Below are 19,700 nucleotides of genomic sequence, written 5' to 3'. Positions count from 1 at the left end.
GAGAAATTCAAGAGAACAAAGGTGGACATGATAATAGGTCGAGAAGATTTTTTTTAAGCGAGCCAAGGACGGAGCTTGTCACAGTACAGCTTGGGTCTTGCACAGTGCAAAAAAGGGAAAAAAATTTGGTTAGGTTAGTCTTTGGGACTGCCACTGGTAACATGTACCACAGTGCTGCCTGTCGCATGGTCAGGTTGTCAGTAACTAAATCAACTCTCATAACTGGCTTGCCAGTCCAGAGTGTGACTGTCACAACCTGCCTGGACTTTGGGAGCCAATGGCCATCCAGTAAGGAGATGGTGTCTCCTAAAAAAATAAACACGCATCTGGTCGGACTGGTTCATTTTAACTAAGGTAGCTGAGCCCTGATCTCATGTGTGACATTGAGGGCCTCCATCCATTGTTGTGCGAGTAGAAACAGCATGTCCAAGGTGAAGTGACTGAGAGGGGGAGTGGAACCCGGTGGATGAGCTACTGTGAGCCAATGACTATCACAAAACTACATCTATGAGGAAGAGGGTGGGTACGCTGTGTTGCTAAAGCCATGAAAGGCATGTACCTCATCCAGTAGACAACACTGCAGTCCAAATATGCCCCAACCACTCTTGTACCATTTTCATGGTATAGGTGGCCATTGATTTCTGTTTGTCAGTGCTTCGTCATTAAAAAAGAAAGGAAAAAAAAGGAAGCTTTTCATCCTGGCTGTTGCATAGCACTTTGAGATGCAAGCAGCATCACCTATATACCTTCAGGCATTGCAGCACTATTTGGAAGATCAAAGTGCCGCAAGAAGAGAGATTTCCAGAGCAGCTCATCCCATCCAACTCTAGCCCAGGTCCGACAACAGGTGGACACAGCACACAAGTCCTTTCGATCCAACCAGCAGAACATGGATAGGAGCAGAGAGTCAGGAAGGTCTTCCACACCACACATTCCCAAGTAATGTGCATGAACTTGTTGCCAACAAGCTGTTTGAACACCAAAAAAAAATTAGATCAGAAAGACAAAGCCAAACACCATCAGGCCCATATTCAGAAATGGTTCATTTATATGACTCATCTGTACATCTAACTATTGGTGACTAATAATTCCATGTACATTGTGATAATTAAGTCTGCACTTGAAAAGCGTTGGTCCAACCATCCCTTGAAGTTTAACCCCTACATTAGAGTAGTTTAAGACACCATGAAGAGGGGCACATAAGCTAAGCTTTAAAGTACGTCTCAAAATCGAGTAAAATCCAGTAAGCAAGGACACCACCAACCCACTCACTCCAATATCACATTCCTTTCTTACCCCAACTACAACTACTTTTGACCCCTCTCATATCTTATTTTATAACTGGATTCAATGTTTATCAAAATATTTTGCTATTAATGTAAAATATTAAGATGTAGTCAGATTGCAAGGTTTTTAATTGTTCCAGTATTAAGAAATATCATTACTCACAATAATCTGGTTGTCGTTCGGAAGGTCAATATGCTCGAATCTAGATTGAAGGAATCACCAACTGGTGTAACTTCCCAGAAGGGAAGGCTCTAATCCGAAGTTTTAAGCACCGTGTGGTCTTCAACAAAGACAACACAGGAGGCATTGTGTGCCACAGGGGTCAGCAACCTCTGGCCCCGGAGCCGCCTGCAGCTCTTTCATAACTTATGTGCAGCTCCCGACCCTGATCAATTGAACCTCCGTTTTTCTTTATCGATTTTAAGAAAATATCTGAGTGTTGGGTCATTCCGTGTCATTTCAGCCAGGGGTTGCAGTGACCCCCTCAGATTTTTCTGAAAAAATTCTCAAAGCTACCTTAACATATATGAGGAAGGTTTGCCAAGTTATAGCTCAAAATTCCAACTAGTGTCCGAGATATGGCCCGACAAACACCCTCGGGGTGTTTAAATTCTGGCAGTCGCGAGTTGCAGTTTTGTATCTGAAGAATTTTTGGAGGGCTCTAAATTCCAGAGTTTTACAAACAGAGTTCTGAAAATTCACACAAATGGTGTCTATTAAGCCGCTGTCACACCTTGACGTTTTAGCCAGCGTATGGCAACGTATCAAAATGTATGTAAAACGCTGGCGTACGCTGAACTATTGATGTTTTTTTAAGTTTTGAGCGTATAATAACGTGTTGGACGTCTGCATAACGTATTAGTAACGTACACAGAATGTTTCAATTACATATAGATAACTTATACCAACGAATGCTGAGCGTGTTGTCGGCGTTCACAACCTATGCCCAACGATAATCTAACTTATGCATAGCGCGGCAGCGTATTGCCGACGATCACGTGGTGTAGGCTATTAATAGGCTGCGGCTCGACGATTCAAATCATAACCGCACTAGACATCGAAGTGTGAAGCAGCTGTCACACCTTGACGTTTTAGCCAGCGTATGCCGACGTATGAAAAAATTGCCGAACCAAGCTGGCACACGTCGAATATGTTATGGGTAAGTTTTGTATACGTTAAGAGCACGCTGGCATACGTCATAGTACACTGGCATACGTCATTGTACGCCGAGTACGTCGAGAAATTTTCAGCATGTTGAAAATTTCTCGACGTACTCGACGTATGACATACATTCCGCATACACTGGCATAAGTTGTAGGCACGCTACGCGATCGTTGACACACGTCGACAAACGTTACTTGTACGTTACTCATAAATCGAAACACGTCAAGGTAATGGTTCGCGTCAGTGTTCCAGACTCCCTGTTTTTTGGGGGGTTTTTTTTTCTTCGGTATGAAGGTTATGATTTAAATCGTTGAGCGGCAGCCTTTTAATCATATTTTATTATATTATATTATAACCGCACTAGAAATCGAAGTGTCAACATGACCGTCATACCGAAGAAAAAAAAAAAACAGGGAGTCTGGAACACTGACGCTAACCATTACATTGACGTGTTTCGACTTACGAGTACCTTACAAGTAGCGTGTCGACGCGTGTCAACGATCACGTAACGTGCCTACAACACGTTACTCATAGGTTAGAAATAAGTTTCAGGTACGCTGAACATTACCTCGACGTGTTTCGACTTATGAGTACCTTACAAGTAACGTGTGTCGACGTGTGTCAACGATCACGTAACGTGCCTACAACACGTTACTCATAGGTTAGAAATAAGTTTCGGGTACGCTAAACATTACCTCGACGCGTTTCGACTTATTAGTACCTTACAAGTAACGTGTGTCGATGTGTGTCAACGATCGCATATCGTGCCTACAACTTATGGCCAGCATTATGTGGAACGTGTGAGTCATACGCTGGCCTACGTCGGGAAATTTCAAGCATGGAAAATTTGTCTAACAGCTCGGCAAACTACGACGTTTTCCAGCGTACTACAACGTATGCCAGCGTGCTCTTAACATATACAAACTTACCCATAACGTATTTGACGCATGCCGGCATTTTAGCCCAATTTTGCACACGTCAGGCATACGTTGGATAAATCGTCAAGGTGTGACAGGGCCTTTAGAGAGGCTTTCAGAATGACAAAAAATGTTCTACTTAAAATACTTTTTAAGATAAGTACTCTCAAAAGTAGTGATTTGTAACATGCAGTCAAAAAAATTTGAGTTTTCAAATTGCTGCTAACAGTCAGTTTATTCATCATGAAGAATTTTGTTGCCTGATTTACATAATCTAGTGACTGGATCATTTACACAAGAAAACTGAAACCTTCTGGAGCAAAATCTTGGGTGCTATAGGTGTCTGAACTTTGCTCCTGACTCAACGACCCTTAAATTTACCCCGGTTTTACTCCGTGTTCACCATGTTGACGGTTACACAGCTCTTTTAAATTTTTGTCACTTAAAGACACACACATAGGCAAACTGTGGTAGAAAATTCAAGAGTTGTTCTCAATCCCTTTTATTTTTATAAAGGCCCACTATTTAAAAAAAAACATGTTCGATGAAAGATGTAGAATAAAAGCAATAGGTGTGCTTTTGAAGTGGAAGCCATGCCAAACATTTTATTTATAAGTTGGCACCACAATGATCAAATTGTTGTGTTTTTTGGTCAGAACAAGTATGTGGTTACTTTAATTTGGCTCACATTTTTTTTAAAGGATATTTTAGTTTAAGGCCGCCACCAATCGCAACTACAAATTAAGACACATAATGTGATCATGATAATTACCATTATAAATATTCATTTGCAGATGTAATTCTTTATATACTTGATGTACATTGTACGAAAGTCTACATCCATTTGTAAATGTCGGTACAATATCTGATTCAACTTTTTTTTTCATAATTTCATATCAAATTGTTTGGACAAATGTACTTGGATCCACTGTCCAAAGTGAACAGTGATTAGTTTTATAATTGCCAGGATATAATAAAATGTAACAATGAGCATTGGCAATTACTACAGGGCTGTGTATTAGGTTAAAGCCTAAATAAGATAGAGTTGTGCTTCATGCCTAATTTTGGTACACTTCTTTAAGCTTTACTAAAGTGATTTATATATTGTTAGATTCCACTTAAGTCATACTTCCTTAAAATATCTTTATTTTTACCTTCGCATTCTGAGAAAGGTTATGTATTGGTCGCTATGTATGTGTGTGTGTGTGTGTGTGTGTGTGTGTGTGTGTGTGTGTGTGTGTGTGTGTGTGTGTGTGTGTGTGTGTGTGTGTGTGTGTGTGTGTGTGTGTGTGTGTGTGTGTGTGTGTGTGTGTGTGTGTGTGTGTGTGTGTGTGTGTGTGTGTGTGTGTGTGTGTGTGTTATTCGCATAACTCAGAAAGTATTAAACCAAATCGCTTGAAATTTGGTGGGATGATGGGTTATTATGCAAGGAACATTTGATTAGATTTTGGGAGCGATCGGGTCAAAGGTCAAGGTCAAGGTCACGGAAAGGTCAAATTCGTATTTTTAGCATAGCGCGGTCAATTTTGACCTAATTGGCATGCAACCGATGCCAAAATGTTCAGAATTCATTGCCCAATCTTGTGATGGGCGACATGACACAATTAAGTCATTACCCTTGTTAGCGGTTGGGGGTCAAAGGTCAGTGGGGTCACGACCTTTCAAATTATGTGGTTTTTGTCATAACACGGTCAAATCAAAACCGATTTGCATGAAACCAACACCAAAATGTTCACTGTTCTGTTCCCCCCACTCTCATGCCAAGAACAAAAAAGTAGCGGAGGCGAAGGTATGCGCTCTACCGAGTGCCCATTCTAGTTTCTATACCTTTGTTAGTAAAAAATTTATTTTTAAAAAAGTAGCTTTTGGGACTGCAGAATCATGAGAAATTGATGCATTTTTTGTAAATTACTTCAACACTTCAAACCCCACATTTATGATATTTTGCATGAACATAAAGGTTTACACAAGTATTTACTTGGTATAAATTTGATGCTTATGTGTAAATTTAATTTGATGATATGAGATTAATAATGTTATAAAAGAAACATAGATTCTGACCATGAAACACAACTGCATGCTCATTGTGGTGTCAGCTTAGGAATTCTTGACATGGCTTCCACTTCAAAAGCACACCTATTGCTTTTATTCTAAATCTTTCATCGAACATATTTTTTTTAAATAGTGGGCCTTTATAAAAATCGTTTAAAAATAGAAGGGATTGAGAACAACTCTTGAATTTTCTACCACAGTTTGCCTATGTGTGTGTCTTTAAGTGACAAAAATTTAAAAGAGCTGTGTAACTGTCAACATGGTGAACACGGAGTAAAACCGGGGTAAATTTCAGTGTTGTTGAGTCTGGAGCAAAGTTCAGACACCTATAGCACCCAAGATTTTGCTCCAAAAGGTTTCAGTTTTCTTGTGTAAATGATCCAGTCACTAAGTTATGTAAATCATGCAACAAAATTCTTCATGATGAATAAACTGACTGTTGGCAGCAATTTGAAAACTCAAATTTTTTTGACTGCATGTTACAAATCACTACTTTTGAGAGTACTTATCTTAAAAAGTATTTTAAGTAGAACATTTTTGATGTCAGATTCTGAAAGCCCCACTAATAGACACCATTTGTGTGAATTTTCAGAACTCTGTTTGTAAAACTCTCGAATTTAGAGCCCTCCAAAAATGCTTCAGATACAAATCTGCAACTCGCGACTGCCAGAATTGAAACACCCCGAGGGTGTTTGTAGGGCCATATCTCGGACACTAGTTGGAATTTTGAGCTATAACTTGGCAAACCTTCCTCATATATGTTAAGGTAGCTTTGAGAATTTTTTCAGGAAAATCTGAGGGGGTCACCACAGAATTTCATTTTTTTGGCTGATTTGACACAGAATGACCCTGTTGTGAAAGGATAACATAATACTTGAGAACATTGGTAAAGATAAACAGGAAAACACATACGATTACTGGCAAATTCAGTGAGCATGCCTTTCACATTATACTCCACACATCATGCACACATCAGTTATTTCAGACAACCTCCATCCTCAGTTTATAATTTTAACCCCTCTTCTAAAAAGCTTGCATTGCCATGATCCTCACTTTGCAGGTAAGCAAGAATCCCAATAATGAATGACATATCTAAATAACATAAGAGATGTTGTTTTAATAACGTTTGATAACTCCCCCTTCAATAGAGGATGTGCCTGTGACTTGCTATCCGCTATCTTGGAGTACAAGCAAAAGCAAACACAGCGAAACGACAAATTGATTGTATTTATATTGTATTTACATTTGTTAAAATAGCTGTTAAATGGTGAATTATTGTGCTGTATTTTGTTGTCGCAATTACACCGACATGGTGGATTGGTTCCCGCATCATAGACTACCTCCGAGCAACAATATAGAGATTTTGATATAGAGGCCTGACTTCCGAGTTATGAGGGACGTCCAAGAGAGATTCAGAATGAGACTCTCACAGTATCAAAGAAGCGCCAAATTTAAATTTGTCTTGTTACCTCTACCACCAAAGGTGAAGGAAGTTATGTTTTCAAACCTTTCTGTCTGTTTGTTCATTTGTGCACAGGATATCTCAAAAACGTTGTGGACGATGAAATCCAGATGAAATTTTGTGGACAAGTTGGGTGTGTGACAAGGATGAACTGATTAGATTTTGGTGAAAATCCAGATCTGGATCCGACTACTAGAATTTTTTAAGTGATTCTTCACCATTGAGATGAGAGGAGGAGAGGAGGAGATTGGGACCATACTCTGTGTCGAGCGTTGGTGCTGCTTAAGTAGTCTCCTTGGCTATTTGGCACAATCCTGGACAGGTCGCCACTCCGACACAGTATACCAGCATGCTGCCACTCATTTTGCCGATCTCAGAAGGATGACAGGCCGAGTTAACCCCACCTGGTATTAATTCAACAGCTGAGCGGGATTTGAACTCAGGACCCTTGGATCCAAAGCCCGCCACCCTAACCGTTAAGCCAACACCAGGCAGGCATTGAGAGATTGGGCCAAAAACGATATATAGCATGATATCTCAAAAAGTTGTGGATGGATTCGGATGAAACTTGGTGGACACGTTAGGTGTGTGACCATGACAAAGTGGTTCGATTTTGGTGAAGATCCAAATACGGATCTGACTACGAGAATTTTTTAAGTGATTCTTCACCATTGAGAGATAGGACTCAAAAACGATACATAGCACTATATCTCAAAAATGTAATGGGCCCAAAATGTTCTCGTGGATCAGGCATTACAGGGCGGAGGCATGCGCTCTACCGAGTGCCCTTCCAGTTTATCAATATTTAATTGTGTACAGGGTGTGTGTGTGTGTGTGTGTGTGTGTGTGTGTGTGTGTGTGTGTGTGTGTGTGTGTGTGTGTGTGTGTGTGTGTGTGTGTGTGTGTGTGTGTGTGTGTGTGTGTGTGTGTGTGTGTGTGTGTGTGTGTGTGTGTGTGCGTTAGTTCGAAAATGAGACCATCAGGACGATAGTAGTAAAAACACCAATGTGTAAAGTGTAATAAAGTAGAATATGTGAAAAGTTTGTGATCAGCAACCAGGTATTGCAACATTACAAATTAAGGTGTGCATCTCTGTCCTGTTTTATTATGATTGTCATTGTTTTTGTATACAAAGTCAAGATTCGTGGAAGGGATAGATCACTGAACGGATCAAGACGCAACAGGACAAAAGGAACAGTGGAGAAAGAGAGAGCATGGGCAGGGGGGGGGACACCTGAAGCAGGGATGAAGGATAAAACAGAGAATTAGACAAACTAGAAGGAGACTCGGCAGGGCGCATACCTCCGCCACATAATGCCTGATCCATGAGAACATATCGGGCCCAATACATTTTTGAAATATCATGCTATACAGTACTATATCGTTTTTGGTCCAATCTCTCAATGGTGAAGAATCACTTTAAAAAAATCAAACAATTCTCATATCCAGATCCGGATTCGGATCTTCACCAAAATCGAATCAATTTGTCCTTGCGACACACCAAACCAGTCCACCAAGTTTCGGCCGAATCCGCCCCCAACTTTTTGAGATATCATGCTCGATATCATTTTTAGCCCCATCTCTCAATGGTGAAGAATCATTTTTAAAATTCTAGGAGTCAGATCCGGATCCAAATCTTCACCAAAATCAAATCAATTGGTCCTTGCCACACACCCAACCTGTCCACAAAGTTTGATCTGAATCCATCCACAACTTTATGAGATATCATGCTATATACATAGTTTTCGCCATATGTCCAATGGTGAAGAATCACTTAAAAATTATCAGATCTGGATCCGGATCCGGATCTTCACCAAAATTGAATCAATTCTTCCTTGTCACACACCCAACATGTCCACCAAGTTTCATCCAAATCCGTCCACAACTTTTTGATATATCCTGTAAACAAACAAACAAACGGAATTGCTCGTTGAGCAAGGAATTGCCGGAAAAACTTTGTCATATCCCTATGATCTATGAAAAAACAAAAACCTGGAAATAAATTTGGTTCTTATAAGTCGATAGTGCAACTGTTTAATGAGTTATAGCACTTAGTTTGGTCATGATCATAACTTGGAAGTGAATCGGACTTGAAATGGCGTTTTTATCGTAATTTGAAAGTTTTGACCCGACCCCCCTGACATTCGACCCCCAACCGCTAAGCAAGGTGTTGGTGTGACACCCCAATGGGACATATGGTTGGATGCATTATTGGAAGATACACATTTTGGATTTGGTTTGAAGTCGATACGACCATTTTAGTGGACGTTATTGCGAAAATAAGAATTTCCGTTTTTCGGTAACCTTGACCTTTGACCTAGATTCACCAAAAACGACAGGTGTCTAAGTTGGGCCATGGCTGATGTCTGTACCCAGTTTGGTCATGATCGCTGAAACGGTGTGGCTGCTACAGGGTAAACAAACACACAAACAAACAGACACACAGAATGACACACACAACCGACCAGCATAATTGCCAAAATCCGAAGGATTCTGGCATTTAACAAACAGACAGACAGAAAGGGGTGAAAACATTACCTCCTCTATCTTTGGTGGTGGAGGTAATAACGGGTGGGGAGGAAAGAGGGGTATGGGAGAACTCATGGGGTGAACAAGATGAAAACAGAAGGAAACTCTCAGGAAAAACTGTAAATTTAGAAAGAGTTGGGCTTGGGGTGGGCTTTAACGAGAGGACAAAAGATCATGGTTTTGGATTGGGGACCATCTGAGATGGTGGCCCGTGAACAGCTGTCTTGAAGACCTTGGAAGGAGGGATGATATTGAAGAGAATGTGTAAGTTGATTCCACAGGTGTGGAGAAAGATGGATGAATGAGTGGAGTTGAGCAATGATCCTGGATTTTTGAAATAGGGGTTACATGCATTGCACCTCTGAAGATATTGTGTTTTCCACTAAAGTTGGAAAAAACGGCTTTTATTATTATCATTATTATTGGTTCACGAGCACCAGCCAGTGACCACTATATTCATTAAGTCTGTGTGTCTGTCTGTTGGGTGGTCGCTCGAGTACCCTTATTGTCAGGTTTTCCGTGTGTGTGTGTGTGTGTGTGTGTGTGTGTGTGTGTGTGTGTGTGTGTGTGTGTGTGTCTGCAACGTGAAGCTCCACAGCACAAACCAGCAAACCAATTTCGATCAGGTGCCATATGGGCTGGGAGAAGGCGTGTTTGAGTTTCGTTGCTAAGCAACCACCCGTTGCTAAGCAGCGGCCGAAAAACCGCGTTTTAAGAACCCAAACGATAACTGACGTAGCACGGCTTCTATGATAGGTAGAGCGACCGGACCAACTCCTGCCTATTCCTTGCATCCCCATCTAGTTATCGCGACGGCATAACGTTCCTCTATCTCTCATAGTTTCCGAATGGCAGCCCTCCGAATGCGGAAAGGTGGTGAACCAGGGAATATGTTAAGTGACCTTGACCTCGGAAACCGTCGACGGCGGAACGTTCAAATTCGGTGTATGGATAGAGTTTAATAACTACTACAAAATTGAACCGCAGCATTTTTCCAGATTCGATCACCAAGGGTGTCGGGGCTGAAATACGCAAAATTCGAAAAAATACTTTTTCTCGACCTACGTTCACTATTTTCAAAACTTGTCCTACAGTTTTGAATGTGGAGAAACGAGACTTCAGAATTAAACATTGAGATATTTAGAAAATTTTACTCGAGCCGATTTTTAATTTAGGTTTTATTTTTCAAATTGTAGTCCTTCAAAAATAGGGTGTCTATTTACCGTCATTTTTTCATTAATTCGTCCCGAGCGCTGCAGTGGTAGGATTCGATAGCGATTTTATTGCACCATATGATAGAGCTATTCAAGAACTACAAAAAAATGTTTTCTTACGTGGTTGACCTCCGACTTCCGGTTTTCGAGCCATAGCCGGAAGTTGGAAAACATATGCAAAGGGCAAAATCACCAAGGCGAAACGGATAAGTGTAAACGAATACGTCTTGACATGGTGATAGAGCATGGTTGATAGAACATTTTTTGTCATTTAAACTTTCCTCCATCTCCACTCCGAAGGGTGCCAGTTGCGAGAATATGCCAAGTGAAAAATCGCCAAGGCGAAACGATTGGATGTAGACAATTGCGTTTTGGCATGGTGATAGAACATGGTTGGTAGAACATTTTTGTCATTTATACTTTCCTCCATCTCCACTCTGAGGAGTGCCAGTTGGCAAAATACGCAATAGGAAAAATCTTGCCAGGCAGAGGAACAATTGTATGTGAACCAATACGTCTTGGCAATGAATCTTCGTCGGTGGATCGGTCAGAATGAAAAGCATCGTATCCAGCGCTTCGATCCTAGCGGATCCCTCGTCGCCTACCGGCTTGTTGGGTGGTCGCTAGAGTACCCTTATTTTCACTTTTTCCGTCTGTCTGTATGTCTGTATGGACAGCTCTGGAGGCCAGAGGAGTCAACCGATTTTGATGAAACTTGACAGGTAGGTCCATACCACGATTTAGTTTTATGCTTTTGAGCACCATTGCTATGGACGCCACCATTGCCTAGCAATGGGACTTTGAAATTTTTGAAAAATCCTAAAATATTATATTTTTTCGAAAATCAAAAATTGGCTTCCAGGCATTTATGCGGACTAGAATCACACTTTGTCAAAAATTTTCAGCCCGATCAGTCAAAAACTGTATGACTAGTATGCAATTATGTCGCGACCACCCATGTCGCCTACCCGCTTGTTTGTTTGTATGTAATGGACAACTCTGGAGGCCAGAGGAGTCAACCGATTTTGATGACACTTGACAGGTAGGGTTCATACCAGGATCTAGTTCTATGCTTTTGAGCACGGTTGCTATGGACACCACTGTTGCCTAGCAACGGGACTTTGAAATTTTAGAAAAAACCCCAAAAAATTGTTTTTTTTGAAAATCAAAAGTGGGCTTCCAGGCTTTTATGCGCAGTATAATCAACCTCTTTGTCAAAAAATTTCAGCCCGATCCGTCAAAAACTGTATCACTAGTATGCAATTATGTCGCGACCACCCATGTCACCGACCGGCTTGTCTGTTTGTGTGTCTGTCTGTCCAGAGCAAAACTCCGTGGACTTTGATCCGATCTTGATGAAACTTGGTTATGTGTTCGATATCAATGTCTAGTTGTGTTTTCCTGGATGAGGGCGTGCTACGCCCATTCTGGGCATGCCATGCCCAAAAAAATAGCCATTTTTAGGGGATAGTCGGATTAAAAAATCTATCTTCTCCGAGGGAATTTACTGAATGGAATGGGTTCTTCAGTATTTGAATAGAAAAATGAATTATCTAAAACTTGTCGTTGTCCGATTTTTCATTTTCATCCCAAGGTCAAGGTCACAAGGTCAAAAACTTAGAAAATTGCGAATCTTGACCAAAAAAAATAAAATAAAATTAAAAAAAAATTATCGCACAACCGCACAAAACTTTGAGAGATAGGATGATAATTTTTTTATGCATAATCTTGAGGTCATTCCCCACCTAAAGTCTTGAAACCATTTTGCTCCATCTCGAACACCTTGCCTGTGGCGCCCCCTTCAAGTTTGTTTTTACGCTGATTTCATCAAAGTATGGATAATCCGAGGAGTGTGAAATGCCATCTAGCCTATATGACGTCATATTGTTCCTGGAATGTTCAAGAGGAAGTTTTGCACCAAAGGTCATAATCCTTGACCTTTAAAGGCCACAAGGGTCAAATTTTCAAAGTTGTGGGAATTGAACCGGGTTTTCGACCTTCTTCGACGAACTAACTCCAATAAGCTATAGCACGTATCCTGTTTCCTTATTTTAATGTCCACAACATTGTTTTGTGACCTTTAAAGGTTATGCAAAGGTCAAATTTTGAAAGTTGTTGAACGAAACCGGGTTTTCGACATTTTGCAGCTAATAACCCGTCACCCGCACCACATCATGTTGATCATTTTTATAACTTAGTCAAAAATTATCAGTCTCATCCTGACTTCTGAAACAATATACATCGTCAAATACCTCTCGTGAACCATCGTCGTCTTCAGACTTGTTACTATTATTTGGGTTGCCAACCCCAGGTGTGCCACGTGTTCAGGACCCTCCCAAGGGGGAGGGGTCGGGAGCTGCAATAAGTAGATCACGTGACTGCAACATGTAAATGCTAGTTTGCCCGTGATGCATCCTTTGTAAATACTGATTGCCAAGCGCCAAGCAAGGAAGCAGCACATCCCATTTAAGTTCCAACCACCAGCCTGCAAAACTCAGAGCGGATTCTCCAACCATGACGTCATCGAGCTGGCAGGACCGAGTTATTACGTCATCATCCTGGCTCTCGTGACGTGTCCGGCCGAAGTGAGGCCTCTGCGTGGACGGAACAAATGGCTTTTTATTCCCCGAACACACCACACTGTCCAATGCATCCGACGCTTGTGTGCATTCAATGACTCGACTACACTCGTATTCGAGCCGTGGGGAAGTGTGTGTGTGGCCAAGCTGTCGACGAACCAACAGTATTTCAAGCATTTTGTCACATGACGTGTTGTGTTAGCACGTTGCTCTTCCACACCACTTTCGGAGTCATGGCAACACAATTCAAGATTCGCAGATACTGTACTTACTGTACATTGGAGCAAGACCTCTGAGTCTGATTATTACTTCAGTTTTCCCTTAATCTCATCGTGCTAGGCGGTTTGTGGTTTGTCCACCCTTTGTCTGCCTATTCCCCGACAGACACGCTACGTTTGGCTTGTTTCCCCTTTATCCTTTAAAAAAAAAATCACCGTCGTTGTTCAACGCCTCCGCAAATCAAAAGACTTTATATAAATGGAGCATCGTTTGACGAGAAAATTTCTTCAGTATGCAATCAAACAATATGTAGGAGGAAATATTAAAAAAAAAAAAAATTTTTACCGATGACAAATTTCACCACAGCGACGATGTTCAACCTTGAATCGTAGTAGTTGTGTAAAAGTGAGAAGCGAGTCACGTGATTTACCCAAGGCGTGAAGAAAACCTCCTCAACCCATGCACTTCATTGCTTCTTTTTTTCCTTCAGGTGGGATCGTCATCAGTTTTTTAAATGGATGTTATAAGATAAGCTAGGACAAAAAAAAACGATGTTTTATTGCACTCGAAACATCATTAGGTGAGGATGGCTCTGCTGGAAAGAGCGAAAAAAAAAAACGAATCCGAACGCTACGAGAGCTGTCGTTGACAACACCGACATGGCGTCGTGAAAGGTTGCAAAACGTTTTCTTTCGTTGGTTTTTTTCTTTTTAGCAGCTCATAGATCTTCTTCTTCTTCTTCTTCTTCTTCTTCTTCTTCTTCTTCTTCTTCTTCTTCTTCTTCTTCTTCTGAAGACAAAACCTTAATCTCTCGGACTCGGCTCTTGTATATACATGATCCGGATCGCCTTAAATACTGAGCACATGTACACATCCTCCCATTGAGGGTGCCTTTTGAGAGCGTCTATCATGAACTTTTAAATATATTCGGACATTTGTTTTAAAGTTTCGAAAAGTTCACGTTACTATTTAAAGATTATTCCATTTATCGTATTGTAATTTCGTAAATACATTATTTATTTCGTAAATACACGATATATCATAAATACATTATGACGGGTTTCGCTATTGGCTGAATGAAAGCACGTGAAGAAATATCGGAAGTTGTTGTTGTTGTTTTTTTTTTTTTTTAACTTTTTTTTTTTTAGCCGACAAATCCTTTAGGACGCTGCTCTTGGACACATTTGTCCTTGTTGATCATAGCATGTCCACCTTGACGTGTGTCGGTAACTTTCAAGTTTCTCTATTATAATAACTGACAGAAGTTATCAAATGTCCTTTTTTTGCATGTACAGTCGAGGCTCGTGGAAGAGCTCCAACGAGGACACTGAACGGATTAGGATACAACAGGACAAAACTAGAAGGGCACTCGGAAGAGCGCACACCTCCACCACATGCCTGATCCACGAGAACATATCGGGCCCATTACATTTTTTAAACATCATGCTGTACAGTACGACATCGTTTTTGGCTCCATCTCTCAATGGTGAAAAATCACTTTTAAAAATTAAATAATTCTCGTATCCAGATCCGGATTCGGATCTTCACCAAAATCGAATCAATTCGTCCTTGTCACACACTCAACCTGTCCACCAAGTTTCGTCCGGATCCGTCCACAACTTTTCGAGATATCCTGCTCACAAACAAACAGACAGAAAGGATTGAAAACAAACCCTCCTTCACCTTCGCTGGTGGAGGACTGGAGGTAATAACAGTTGAGAGAGAGGGGGGGGAAACACCAACAGCAGAGTTGAAGTCCACTTGAGGCAGAATTTGGCAAACAATGGGTGTGCTGTGAGAACGAATGGGGGGCAGGAGAGGCGATGCATGGTGTGCTCAAGGATGATGCAGCACGTGATGCCCCGCACACGCTCCCACGTGGGAACCCCCCGCGTGTTCCAAATCCACACAACACTCGCCATCGACTGGCTCGTTTCCGACGTGGAGGGTCTCGCGCCGGATTGCGATCGCGCGCGGTTCCGCCGGCCCCACCTGGTCCCGGCTCGCTTCGAGGGAGCTTACCGTCTCCCTCTGTTCCTGAGGTAGGTTAGCCTGATGCTCGCCCTGGGTCTCGATACATTCCACCAGCTCCGTTTTAATATCCTTTACCTTCCCCTCCATCGGTGCTTGCTCGTCCTTTATTTTATTCACCTCGTCCCTCACCTGCTCTCTTTCCCCTTGCGTCTCTGCCAATTCTTCCTTCGTTTCGTCCATGTGTTTCTTCAGTCGTTCTCCCAGTTCCCACGTCTCTGTCTCTGTTTCTGCCTTCCGTCACAATTCTCGAACTATTCCTGTCATTTCCTCGTGTCTTCATTTATGAAGTGAATGCGAGAGAAAAACCTTCAGAGTATAAGGCTTTATTTCACTTGATTGAAGCCGTCTCTACAGACACAAAAGGAATACATACATGTGCAGTCGATCACCGTAAAATATATCAGCAATTAGCCAGCATAAGCACGGAGTCCGGTATACTCTCAATTCTCACCATTCAACGAGCACCAGGTGAACCACCGCCGGAAATGACACTGCCCCAGGGACAATCCCACCGACCGCGCGGCATCTCGGTTTTATCTGTCCCGTGTGCGAGCCGCGCGACACGTGATCGCGCGTCACTTCATCCTTTATTTCATCACAATTTACATCCCTCTTTCACGGCTTCCAATTCACCCCTCGTTTCCTGCTGGCCTTCTTTTAACTTTTCGATCGTCGTCGTGTTCTTTTCCACTTATTTCTTTAATTGCCCTTGTCCTTTTTAAATTTCCTTTACCCCCTGTCCTGGTTTGTCTACCTCTCGTCTAACCGTCATTATTTTGTCCATTTACCTCTCCCTTACCCGTCTCCATCGCGGACCAAACACCTTCCACACTCCCTTTAAGCTCGGTCATCTCCCCACGTACAGTGCCGATCTCCTCTGCCATTTTGCCTTTCATCTCCTCCAGAAAGGTTCAACCCCATGCTCTGCATTTCCCCTCTTATGTTTTGTGCACTCACTTTAATTTCGTTTTTTGTTGTTCGCACATCTTGCATCAATTGTCTCATCATTTCCATCATCTGGTCCGTGGGGGAAATTGCACGTGGGGGACGCTCATGCGCCGCCCCAGCCACTCCCAAAACTACTTCTGGGTTTGGTTGTGGGGTAATGTCTTCCTGCATGGGGGGTGTCGTCCTGGACCATGGGTTCCACTACACTTACACCGAAACCCACCTGAGCCAGCTAGTCTTGGCTCGTCATGGCTCGCCATAAATCGTCCTGAGAACAATTTAAAACGCTCTTAATTTGGAGGGAACGGGGGAGGGGGGGTTGCTGCTTCGCACACCCCTGATCCGTGTCCCGTGAATTTCTCTATGGAGATGGAGAGGTCCGAACCCACTCCTGACACCAAACTGTTGTGGGCCAGGGGTCGGTGGCGAGGAACAGCAGCCAGGCGGAGCTGTAGAGCCGTCTCCCACCGAACACCCGGAATTGCAGGTCGTCTCTCCGGAGAACTCCGAAGTCAACGGGTCACTTAAGGACCGTGCTAGCCAATTCTCTGACGACGTGGGGTAGGGTGAATAGCCAAATTTCAATATACCTAAGTACCCACGTCGTCAAATTACCGGGGAAGTCACACCCTCAACGGACTCTGTCGAACTGGGTCACTCTAGCGACCTCGGTCCAGTGTAACCAAGCGGAATTACCAAAGTCCGTCGGTCCAAATGAACAACTTACAGCCCAATCGGCTTACTGGTTCTCAAGCACGAACCGTGCTGGGTCAATGGCAGGAACGACAGGCAACGAACTGGAACATTTAACAAGAGGGTTTATTTATAAGGGAGGGGGGGGACAGAGCAGAGTAATCCGAATAAAACAAATGCAGGCAATGTTCAGTGATCGAAGGCACTTAACAGTTTCTACTTACAGAACGGCGCCACAGACACACACACACACACACACCCAAAAGAAATGGACCCCGTTGGGTCTTTATTTGGCCCTTCAGCTCGGATGGAAGGCGAGCTGAGGCTCAAGGTCTGGTTGGTACCTGTCCGCCTCGTGTGGTCTTCACCGACCCACACTTGTGGAGCTTGGATTCCATGGAAGGAAACGGGATCCTCAGCTGGCTCGCTCCCACACAACCCGCCTCGGTGGGACTCAAACGCATGCCTCCAGAATCCAAGGAGCGACTTGGCCAGCTGCGAACGAAGATCAGCGACCCGAGCACCACGAACACGAACACCAACCAGGATGAGCGCCAACTCCGACCAGCACGACCATTGACCAGGAGCCACGAACTCAACCAGCAGGAACCAACCAACTTCTCCACCGCACGAGCAGCTCGCGACCTTTTTTTATCCCTCCCCCCTCGTGGGGGGGGGGGTGGAGGGTCTGCTCTGAAGTAACTCGCTCTGGATTGGTCGGGGGCGAACATCCCATCTGGCTGGGCGGGGCCGCCCTGAGGTAACTCGTCTCTGGATTGGTCAGGGTCGAACATCCCATCTGGCTGGGCGGGGCCGCCCTGAGGTAACTCATCTCTGGATTGGTCGGGGTCGAACATCTCATCTGGCTGAGCAGGGCCGCCCTGAGGTAACTCGTCTCTGGATTGGTCGGGGGCTTCTGAGGTACTGCTATCCCTCATTGGTTCCGAGGCACACCCATCACGCTGGGAAGAGTCGACCTCACCCCGCCTGTGCCTGTGGCCCCAAACACGTGCATAATGGCGATGATGGAGTGAAGGGGAGGTTTAATGTAAAAAAAAAAACCTGATGATAAAGAAACCCGCAGCGCACACATGAAATTAACCCATTAGACAGAAGGACGGCACCCTAACTATAAACACAAACTTATTGAAATAACTCAACTATGGGACTGCTGTCTGTTTGTGTGCAAATGGCTGCCAAATCTGCAACATTATATCAAATGCCTTCTCTATATCTACGAATGCCCAGTTCAGATTCTCAATTTCTTCCAGCATCTTTTCCTGAATCTGTCTCGTGATGAAAAATCGCATCCACTGTTCCCCTTCCTTGCATGAATCCATTCTGCATCTCATCTATGTTCACAATCTTCCTAAGTCTTAGGACCTATCCTTTGGTCCCAAAGATCCTATCCAGTATGTTCATGGCATGCTCCATCAATTTTATCCCTCTGTAATTAACACGGTATAAAATCTCCCCTTTCTGGTTGAAAATTGGGATGCTCTTTCTTCAATCATCAGGTATCTTCTCCTCACTCCACACTTTCCAAATCAACTCTACTTTCCACTTAACCCCCTCAGTTCCTCGCGCTTTCACAAACTTGACCGCAACTTCAGGTGGTCCACAGGCTTTCCCTCTTTTCATTTTGGCATGTGCGTTTTAACCTTCTCCGCTTGAACCTCCTTCACATGTCCCTCAGTTTTCGATGCCTGTCTGTCATTTTACAAATTTAGTAATCTTTCAAAGAGCTCTTTCCACCTTCTCTAAATTTCCTCTTCTTCATGTTGTATTTGTCTTGCATCGTATTTTGTTGCACACTGTCCACCTCCTCCTCCCCACCCTAATTCCTGGTATAACTTCTGCCTTGCTCTTGATAATGTTACGTGTCGACCTCGAGGTGCCATAACAAATGCACCGTAACCCGAAGGCCGTAGGGCGTCATGGCTGTATGGAAATGAAGACATTGATGTGCCCTTAGTGTTGTTTTAAAAGTGAAACCAACATATGACAGGAGACAGCAGAGTAACTTTATCAGAAATATTTATTAATCCCTCATGTCTACTTTAAGCACAATAATATAAATTAAATGTAACAATTAATGACTTTCCAAAGAATCCTCAAATTAAACAAGTACGAACGTTACTTACAGTAATGCAGCTATATGTAAACTCACGACTCCCAACTGGCAACTCGGTTGACTCTAGCAATTCGCACATTAAACTCCAGCAGGTTATTAATGGGTGAAAGTTCGGCTGTGAGCCCTGTTGGAAGAATCAAAGTACGGCAGGTGTGCACAAGTGATGAAGCCGACACAGGTAGTCGTTCTATCACGTTCAACATGTCCTCAGAAGGTGAATCGCCAAGGCATAGAGAAGAACCCGAGTCAGCCGTTACAGCTGCACCACAAATAATGAAGATGGGAACTCTAAACTGAAAAGAACAAAGTGTTTGAAGAACAGGAGAGCTTGGAGGGACGAATAAGCTCCTAGAGTAAGCAATGGTCAACACGCCGAGTGCCTTCTCAAAATGACACATAACTCACCCAAAATGGTGCCAATGAGGGAATACAAAGAGCAGAGATTTATATATCGTCGCCAAGATAACA

General features: G+C 43.0%; 2 protein-coding genes across 4 annotated transcripts in view; one reads left to right on the top strand and one right to left on the bottom strand.

The window, feature by feature from the left end:
* The window catches only part of LOC147012985 (F-box/WD repeat-containing protein 5-like), a 48,170-nt gene extending 34,184 nt beyond the window's left edge, over positions 1-13,986 (bottom strand). The window contains exons 1-2 of one of the 3 annotated variants that reach the window (XM_085854407.1): positions 13,854-13,986; positions 747-968 (exon numbers count right to left, since the gene is read on the bottom strand). In XM_085854407.1, coding sequence (XP_085710533.1) covers positions 747-933 — 187 coding nt within the window. In that variant the 5' untranslated portion in view covers positions 934-968; positions 13,854-13,986. Of the gene's footprint in view, positions 1-746; positions 969-13,476; positions 13,624-13,768 lie in introns of those variants that run through there. The other 2 variants (XM_085854405.1, XM_085854404.1) reach the window with 2 other exon arrangements.
* A 1,245-nt stretch (positions 13,987-15,231) lies between these two features.
* The window catches only part of DNAJC19 (DnaJ heat shock protein family (Hsp40) member C19), a 94,283-nt gene continuing 89,814 nt past the window's right edge, over positions 15,232-19,700 (top strand). Inside the window, exon 1 of the mRNA XM_085854408.1 lies at positions 15,232-15,465. Coding sequence (XP_085710534.1) covers positions 15,247-15,465 — 219 coding nt within the window. The 5' untranslated portion in view covers positions 15,232-15,246. The remainder of the gene's footprint in view (positions 15,466-19,700) is intronic.

Source organism: Eptatretus burgeri, chromosome 14 (genome assembly GCF_056783735.1).
Source record: "Eptatretus burgeri isolate ZD-2024b chromosome 14, Ebu_testis_v1, whole genome shotgun sequence".
Classification (NCBI taxonomy): domain Eukaryota; kingdom Metazoa; phylum Chordata; class Myxini; order Myxiniformes; family Myxinidae; genus Eptatretus; species Eptatretus burgeri.
Note: the sequence above shows the minus strand (reverse complement) of the source record. Positions and strands in the feature narration are given on the sequence as shown.